Raw genomic sequence first — 10,094 nt, 5'->3', positions numbered from 1 at the left:
TTGAGGTAGAATTTGGTAGACGAAGGGGGCACAAGGGGTATCATTGTTGATGTAAGATCTATTTCGCCTCAAAGCAGGGAATATGAGGACAATGTTTACTTGTGTTATATTGACTATGCTTAGGTATTCCACTGTGTACACCCTAACAAATTACGGATAGATTTGAGTAGACTGGAAATCCCAGGACATTATCTGTGCTCACGTGGAAACTGTACATAGAGCAAGAGGGAATTGTGCAAACAGAATAAGGGCACAGAATATGGTTTAAAATCAAGGAAGGTGTGCATCAGGGTTGTAGCTTCTTAATCTTATTAAATCTATATGCTGAGTAAATAATCAGAGACGCTGGATTACATGAAGAAGAACGCAGCATCAGGATGGGGGAAAAGGCTTATTAACCACTGGTGCTAAGCTGCTGACAGCATTGCTTGCTTAAAGTGAAGAGGACTTAAAGCACTTTTGATGATCTAGGATTGCAGCCTTCACTATGGATTGCCACTCATTGCAAAGAAGATCAAATCCTTATAAATGGAGCAATAGTTAACATCGTAATAAACATAGGGAAAATTAAGTGATCAAGACTTTTGTCTTGCTTAGATCTAAAATCAATGCTCATGGAGGCAGCAGACTAGAGGCCAAAAGACATACTGCATTTGGTAAATCTGCTGTCTGTAACCTCTTGGGAATATTGAAGACCAAGGGTTATACTTTGAGGAATAAGGTGAACCTGACCCAAACCATGGCATTTTCAATTGCTTCCTATTCAAATTAATGTTACACATTGAATAAGGACAATGAAACAATAATTGATGCATTTGAGATATAGTCGTGGAAAAGAAATTTGAAAATACCATGGGCTACCAAAAGAACAAACTAATCTGTCTTGGACGAAGTACAACCAGAATGTTCCTTGGGGGAAAGGATGCTAAGACTTGGTTTCAGATACTTTGGACATCTGTTCAGGAGAAACCAGTTTTTGGAGAAGGACATTGTGCTTGGTAAAGTCGAGGGACAGTAAAAAAGAGAATGGTCCTCAACAAGATAGATTGATACAATGGCTATATTGAAAGGTTCTAACATAGAATAATTATGAGATTGGTACAGGATTGGGCTTTGTTGTGTTCTGTTTCATGATGAGTCCTAAAGGCCTCGAGGGTAGCCAATAGCAAAACGTAGGGTTGCTCTGAATGGGAATCAGTGGGCAGTGAGCTTGAATGGCTGTCATCTCTCTATCTCTGACTTCTTTTTAGCATGAGATGACCACACCTAAAAGATGCTAGGATTTTAAGAAGTCATGATATCCTGATGACATAAATTTGCAATTCTAAAAATAGCTTTTTTGACTGAATTTTGACACAATTTTCCCTTTTCCAATCTCCTCTTTAACCTGTCCTCATCTTCATCTTTAATTCACAAATTTTATCATGCTGATGACCTGCCCTCCATTGGCAATTTTCAAATATAACATGCCTAATTTTGTGCAACCAAAGACACTCTGTATCTAAGTCTTATCTTTGTTCAGGCTTCTTAAATACATTTTTCTTTCTTTTTGTTACTGTTTACTTGAGGATTTGACTTTCAATTAAACCTGCTAATTAGCTTATCAAACTGATTAATGATAATCTCTTTTCAATAAACTTTCATCTAAACATAGGAAACTTGGCAGCATATTTTGTTAAGCACTGGACTTCTACCTACAGCATCAGTGGTTCAAACCTGCCCTCCACCTCACAGGTTCCTCCCAGTTTTGCCTTAGGAAGACTAGGTAACACCTTTATTCTGCCCTATGAGTTTGGAATGAGTTTGAACAACTGGATGTCTATGCCGTTGGTTTTGGTTTAAAGTCTTGCCTTTGTTTCGGTTTCTTAATCACATTTGTCTCCTTTTCTTTTTGCATTTCATTTGATAATGTTTACTTAAGGCCTTGTCTTTCAATTAAAGCTCCTGAGTAGCTCATCCAGCTGATTAGGTTTATTCTCTTTCCAGTACTTTCATGTGAACATAAAGTAACAATTCTCTTTTCCAATTTGTTTCTTATCTGTTGAAGTCTTATTTCTAGAGATACTATCCAATTTTCTACATGTTATTACGTGATCCAATTAGTTGACTCTACAAACAAAAATTAAATTTTGCTTATTTTACTTCTATAGCTTTGTTTAGCTAAATGATTCTAGACCAGACAACCTCTCTTAATTCTTAATATATTTCTTTTGTAAAATTTTTCAGGGAAAATATAATAACAAAACATAAATAAACAAAAATGACCACTACTTTTAGATGTGGGTTTTTCAAGTCCCACATTTAATTCTGTGGAATGAGTTATACAAATTGAGGTTTTTAAATATGAAAGAAATGTATCATGTCAGAGAACTATATTCATGATGAAAAGTATATCATTAACACTTTACTAAAAAAGCAGGCTCCTGGAACTGCCTCCTGTGCTGTAAGATGGGAAGCCTGTGAGGGTTCCTGCTAATGCAATGCTATCTTTCCTACTGGCACATGGCTTGATTACCTTGTAAACTTACTTTGCTGATATGTGCTGTCAGTTCCATAATATATGGGGCTTGTAGAAAATGAAAATGCAGAGCCCATACCCCATAAGCACTAATAAAATAATGAGAGCAGAACATTAATTCATCCACTAGATCAGCGGTTCTCAACCAGTGGGTCACGACCCCTTTGGGGGTTGAACACCCTTTCACAGATGTTGCCCAATTCATAACTGTAGCAAAATTACAGTTATGAAGTAACAACAAAAATTATTTTCTGATTGGGGGGGTCACTACAACATGAGGAACTGTATTGAAGGTTGCGGCATTCGGAAAGTTGAGAACCACTGCACTAGATCTTTGTAAGCATGGACTTTGTGCAACTTTACAGGTCATGTGCCCATGAATGCAGTCTTAACTGACAAGGTTGTAACTGTTCATGTCAGGTCTATTATTTTGATCTTCTATGCTCATCTCTCTTATGCATTCTATTTGGTAACCACTTTCCTCCCATCCCTCTATTATGGACGGAGAGAAGTCACTGGAGGCTTATTTCCTATGCAGTTCCCACAAATGTATCTTGGGCTCCCACTGTCATCCATAGCCTCTGCAAACCAGATTCTCACCATTTAGGATCTGATACTATTCCCTTCTTCAACTTCATATTATGTGATTTATCATCTTTTGGTCACTGATGTTGGTGTGTTTCTTCCATGAGGTTTTCTTTTTACTTAGCTTGTTTTTATTTTTTAATCAGTTTACTGGGGCTCTTACAGCTCTTACAACAATCCATAAAACAATTGCATCAATCACATTTGGACATATGTTGCCATCATCATTTTCAAAGCAATTTTTTTTCTATTTGAGTCCTTGTATCAGCTGCTCTTTTTCCCCTCCCTCCCTCATCCTTCCACCCTTCTGACTCTTTTATAAATTATAAATAATTATTACACATATTTTATACTGTCTGCTCTCTCCCTTCATCTAGAAACAAGGTTTTCTTTTAATGAATACAGAACATCTCTTTTCTCTGTGTGTGCTCTCCCTACAAGTATTTTTATAGTATGTTGACTCCTATATCTTCTTATACTACCCTCTACTCTTCCTTCAAAATCCTTCCTTAAAGACCAGGTCTTTATTCAAGTTCCCAGTTACTCAAGCAGTAACGTATGGCTCCCTTTCTGCATATGATATTACACACGCCCCCAGTATAAAACTGGAATTGGAATCACTCGGAACTAGAATGTATTTATTTGGAATGTGAGCTTCCCCCAGGGTGCCTAGGAGTTTCTTTTTAATTGGGTGACTGCATATGTAAACAAACATCTGCCATTTCAACATTCTTTAGATTTATGATTCCTATGAGCCTTTGCATCCCCAAGACCTATAGCATATTCATAAAATGTGTATCAACTCTCGGTTTAATTCATTGAAGTCTATATTAATCGGGAGCAAGTATAACCTTTTAGGTATGATCTTCCAATCCCCCAAATATTTGTAATTAAAATAACTAGGGATGAGCCCTTTGTATTACTTGTCAAAATAACTATTGTTGTTCTCCAGGATAATGTGCAGATTTTAAGCTTCTAAATTCATTAAATGCAATGCTGAGGAGACAATTATATTTTTTTAATTGAAGATGACTGGAGGAAAATAATAGCATCTTAAGTACTATTCAAGTTTAATAAATCCTAGCACAAGCTATATGTAATAACCAATTGTAAAAGAGGAAGTTCATTTAATGAACTGGCATTTCATTCATGCAAACAGTTAGCATGAGTAAATCTGAAACTTAAATATGTGATGTCAGCATGTCTATGTATTCAACACAGTGAGCACTACATCATACCTATTATAGTTAGTTTTTCCAGAGATAATTAAAAATAAACATATTTCTGTTGGAAAACAATTTGAATACAACACTTATGATTCTTATACATTTCATCAGACACAGTGTATGTATGTGGTTTGGGTATGTTTTTGTCACACTTAGATCACTATATTTATGAGTTAAATGAATTGAGCTTTGATTGAATAACAGAAAGATAAGAGCATGTGTTATATTGACTATGAAAGGCATTTGACTGTGTGGACCAAAATAAACAGGATAAAATTGAGAAGAATGAGGATTCCAGAACACTTCATTGTGCTTACTCAGAAGTTGAACCTGCCTCAAGAGGCAGTAGTGAAAATAGAACATGGGGATGCTGCATGATTTAAAATCCAGAAAGGTGTGCATCAGATTTTCATCCTCTCACCATATTTGTTCAACCTCTATGATGAGAAAATCATCAGAGAAGCTGGATTATATGAAGAAAAATGTGGCATCAGAATTGGAGAAAGCTTACCAGCAACCTACTGTATACAGATAATACAACCTTGCTTGCTGAACGTGAGGAGGACTTGAAGGGCTTGCTGAGGAAGATCAAGGGTTTCAGCCTTCAGAATGGATTACAACTCAATGTAAGGAAGACCCAAATCCTCCCAACTGAACCAATGGGTAACATCAAGGAAATGGAGAAAAATGTAAAGTTGTCAAGGACTTAGTCTTGCCAGGCAAAGAAAAGTTTGTGATGATGGCACAGTGCCATACAGTCCTTGGTTCTGTTGTGCACAGGGTCTCTATGGGTGGGTCCAGCTCCATGCCACCAGACAACAACACAATTTTGAGCAAGACAATCATCATGCCCTACAATATGGGAAATCTTGGAAAGCACATCATTGAAAGGTAGATAGAGACTGTTTATCTATTTTTGTCATTGGTCTAACAGTTAAGCTTTAGCTCCTTGGCATAAAACATAAATAGACTGTATCACATAATTTCAAAGACTCAAGTTTTAAGATAGTATCAAAATGGGGGAAAATAATCTGAGCATATGCATACATCATTCCCCCACTCTTGGAATGATTTTTTATTTAGATTATTTTCCCCAAACAAAAGTTCACCCTGAATGTTTTTAAAAGCAAAGAACAGTGAGAATTCATATTATGTGTTTTGGACATGTCTTTAGGAAGGACTAATCCCTGAAAATGAATATTGTAAAGTTCCATGAGGTGAAAGATTACGATTTGTATAGTCGAGAGTGAGGAGACAGGAGGAACATCTTTACTGAGGTTTTATATACACTGGCTGCAAAGATGGACTCAAATACACTCTTGCGAGGCTGGCATTGGACGATGTCTCATTCTTTTACACATGGGGGGCCAGGAGTTGGTACTGTCTCAAAGGACCCTTTCAACAACAATTTGATGCATAAATTATTGATCAGAAAAACACAACACTAAGCATATATAGTAGATTCTACAACAGCTACAACATGCATAAAGTACCAACTGGTCTGAGATTAAAAAGTCAGTACTAAAATGTAGTAGGATTCCTAATGGAGATTGGTAGTAATAGTCCTGTTAAAGATGGATAATTTAAGCAGAAGTTTAAGGCAGTGACATAAGATTGTAGCTCTCTGACAGATTTCACTGTAGTATGTATAGTATACTGTTGTTGATTGAATTGTCTCTCCAAAATATATGCTAATTTGGCTGTGCTATGGTGTTCAGTGGATTAGTAGTTACAGGATTATGTAATCTTACATAATTACTTAATGATGAATTCATCCACAACATACAATCTTATGGGGTCAGCAAAACCATTATAAGGGGATTAAGGATTTTATACCACTGCAGTAATATAATGACGATGTCAAGGAGTACAGGAAGAAAAAGTGTGCTTAAAAATGGATTGTGGAAGCAATGGTACAATTCAGCTTGATGTGAACTATAGAATGATATGACATATTAACTCCCAAGTAATAATAAATCAAAAGAGAATTTAAAAAACATAGATCGAGGATGAGTTTGGGGCTCACACTAAATCCTATTTCCAACTTAAAAACAATTAGTTCTTAAATTGTAGCCCTGCTCAAAACTTACCCTCATAATGAGAATACAGAAGATATGGTTGCAAAAGCAAAATTTGGTGAAGGAATTAGCAGGTGGCCGGCTATCAGATACAATAGCATTTGTGGACTGCAAAGCTTATCTCATGACAGGCGGCCATCTAAGGGAGATGTCAACTAAGTCCACATGGAAGAAGCATACCATCATTATCAACTGAAGGATTGTAAAATATATAATTCAAAATCGAAGTTGAGATTAATATCAGGGCCTAAATTTTGAGAATACAATTTGCAGAAGGCTATGAGTTGGAGCCCAAGATTCATTTCTGGGAACTACATAGGAAACAAGCCTCAGGAAACATAGTTTTATAAACCAAATATGTGACAAAAGATTAAAATTAACAAAGTTTTTTCAAACCTAACTTATAAGAACAGCTATCAATTTATTTGGAAAAATCATAAGCGTGTAGTTCATCAAAGTGGATATGCAGATGATACATAAACACAAGACAAGATATTCAACATTAATAGCTGTCATGGGAATAAAAGAAAACCACAATGCTATGAGACTATACACCTCTAAGAATAACAGAAATAAAAATCTTGAAAATACTAGTATGACAAACATCATATTATTCTGAGTTCCATATCTATTCATGAATAAGTGCTACCTGAAAATTCACAAGAATATTTTTAATTATTAAGCCAATTAAATCGACTTACTATAGAAACTTCTAACTTTCTCAGAATAGAAGATTGCAATTACCTAATCTAGATCAGTTTCCTTTTCTTGCTTGTGTCATATTCTCTAGAAAAATATATTCAGACAATTTATTTACATATAATAATAAATGGCACATATATGGCCTTTTTAAACAATATTCTGATGAAAGAAAAGAAAATTAATGAAAGCAATGCAAATTATTTCTTCTTTAAAATATTCTTTATAAGCAACAAAGCTCTTTGTTGGTTAGTTCATATGTCTTTAAAGACCCAAAAGTTATACCTTCATTTATCATACTTCTCAAAATTTTTAAGTATGAAACCTAATTTTCTAAAATTTATAACCTATTGCTAACTAAATTGCACATATGTTCTATAAAGGAAACATCAAATTTGAATACACTAATGAGGAAGCAGGAGCTACTAAAGAATGCTGTGATATATTAAAAGGTAATCAAGCACAAATGTGTAAAACGATGTATAATTTAAAGTAATGTATCGCTTATTATTTTATTATATTTCTAGCACTAAACTTCAGTAAATATAATTTTCCCTATAAAATAACTCCTATTCTATGGTATTATGAACCATTGTAATATAAAATGTCAACTAGTTTGCCAAATCTCAGAATACCCCATTAAAAAAAAGTTTTTAAATTCTAAAAAATGATAACTCTCCATATATAAGCAATAGAAAAGAGTGATATGAATGTTGCCTATAATTCTCTAAAATACCCATTTGAGAAATAAAAGCATCATTTGTATAGTAGGAAAAAATGATGAGTCCTTTAAAATTAACTATTACATATGTAGACACTAAAGCACACAAGGAGCCCTGGCAGCCTAGTGGGCTCGGAGAGGGGCTGTCAAATACCAGATCACCAGTTTAAACTCCCCAGCTTCACTCCGTGGGATAAAGGTATATAACCTTGGAACACACAGGGGCAATTCTGAGTTGTCCACAGGTTCACTGTAAGTCAGAGTTGAGTGAAAAACAATGAGTTTGTCTTTAGAAATGTCAAGGCACACAACAAAAACAAATGGGTATGTGGTGCAATTTTAATCATGAAATGAAATCTGATAAAAGGAGCACTATAATTTTATTACGTAGAACAACAGCATATAGATACCAAAGCATGTACACAGACACAAGCTCACATAACCACACAACCTACTGCATGTCTAGCATTGTGGGTGAAGGAGGAATATGAAATAATCTGGAATAGCTTCATTAAATCTTTGTTCAAAGTTAAGTCACTATGAAAGTTATTCAAATGTCTCAGTCGTTTTGAAGAAGAGAGGAAATTTTGAGGCCAAATTCACAAGAGCAATGTGCTTGAAAATTTACTTCAATAAACTTAAAATACCTGAAAAAATACATACTTTGAAAACAAGAGTGGCAAGAATAGAGCCAACTGAGCATGATGGAGAAGAAATAATATTATAATGCTGATGCTCATTCTTGTTTATATTACAAAAGGACACTCTTTACAATTAGCAACTGTGTCATTATGTCCTGTAATATACATGGAGGCCTGGTAGTGCAGGGAATTACACAGTAAGTTGCTAACTGCAAGATCAGCCATTGGAACACATCAGTTGTACTATGGGAGAAAGATGGGGCACTCTGCCTCTTGAAAGATGGAATACGGGTTCTGGAAAACCCAAAGAGGAGTGTTGCACTGTCCCTTAGGATCTCTATGAGTGATCAACTCTGCAGTACTAATTTTGTTTTGTTTTAATTTTGTAGGTAAGCAAATGCTTGCATAAAGCAATGACTCCCAAAAAAAATTTATTTGTTTGAAAAGTGAGAAGAAAAGTATATTCCTACCCCGCTTGTGGAGAAGTAAAAACAGTGGGTATTTGTTCATCCCCTAACACCTCTGGTTCAAATCATTCTATTAAAATTCATCACGAAAGACTAACTGCCAGGCAGAGATGGCGACTGCGGCTTGGCATCTGGGCAGCTCGGTCGCAAAGTGGGGACTCAGGCCCCTGGTGGTTCCGGTCGTGGGGCTTGTTTCCCAGCGGGCCCTCTCGGTGCTGCCGGTCAATGATGAGATCAAGGGGCTAAATGAGGAACAGAAGCAGCTTTGCCAAAACATGGCTAAGTTCCTTCAGGAGTATTTGGCCCCCAAAGCCCAGGAGATTGATCAGAACAATGAGTTCAAGAACCTTCGAGAGTTTTGGAAGCAGCTGGGGAACCTGGGTGTCTTGGGCATCACAGCCCCTGCTCAGTACGGGGGCTCTGGGCTGGGGTACCTGGAGCATGTGCTGGTGATGGAAGAGAGATTCCGAGCATTGGCAGCAGTGGGGCTCAGCTACGGTGCCCACTCCAACCTCTGCATCAACCAACTCGTGTGCAATGGGAATGAAGCCCAGAAGGAAAAGTACCTCCCTAAGCTGATCAGCGGGGAGTACATTGGTGCACTGGTCAGGAGTGAGCCCGATGCAGGTTCCAACGTCGTCTCCGTGAAGCTAAAAGCGGAAACGAAAGGGGATCATTACATCTTGAGTGGCGACAAGTTCTGGATCACCAATGGCCCCGACGCAGACGTCCAGATCGTGTACGCCAAGACAGATCCAGCTGCCGTGCCAGCTTCCCGCAGTATCACCGCCTTCATCGTGGAGAAGGGCATGCCTGGCTTCAGCACCTCCCAGAAGCTGGACAAGCTGGGGATGTGGGGCTTTAACACCTGTGATCTGGTCTTTGAGGGCTGTAAGATTCCTGCACTCAACATTCAGGGCCACCTGAGTAAGGGTGTGTACTTGCTGATGAGCGGGCTGGACCTGGAGCGGCTGGTGCTGTCCCGTGGGCCCACTGGGATCATGCAGGCCGTCCTCGACCACACCATCCCCTACCTTCACATGAGGGAAGACTTTGGCCAGAAGATCGTCCACTTCCAGTTGATGCAGAGGAAGATGGCTGACATGTACATCTGGCTCATGGCCTGTCGGCAGCATGTCTACAATGTCGCAAAGGCCTG

General features: G+C 37.5%; 1 protein-coding gene across 1 annotated transcript in view; it reads left to right on the top strand.

The window, feature by feature from the left end:
• The first annotated feature begins 9,045 nt into the window (after nucleotides 1-9,045).
• Nucleotides 9,046-10,094, top strand: part of LOC101648269 (isovaleryl-CoA dehydrogenase, mitochondrial-like) — a 10,005-nt gene continuing 8,956 nt past the window's right edge. Inside the window, exon 1 of the mRNA XM_045287083.1 lies at nucleotides 9,046-10,089. Within this exon, the coding sequence (XP_045143018.1) occupies nucleotides 9,046-10,089 (1,044 nt within the window). The remainder of the gene's footprint in view (nucleotides 10,090-10,094) is intronic.

The sequence above is a fragment of the Echinops telfairi genome, unplaced genomic scaffold, assembly GCF_000313985.2.
Source record: "Echinops telfairi isolate 266 unplaced genomic scaffold, ASM31398v2 ScPeMD7_11;HRSCAF=52, whole genome shotgun sequence".
Classification (NCBI taxonomy): domain Eukaryota; kingdom Metazoa; phylum Chordata; class Mammalia; order Afrosoricida; family Tenrecidae; genus Echinops; species Echinops telfairi.
Note: the sequence above shows the minus strand (reverse complement) of the source record. Positions and strands in the feature narration are given on the sequence as shown.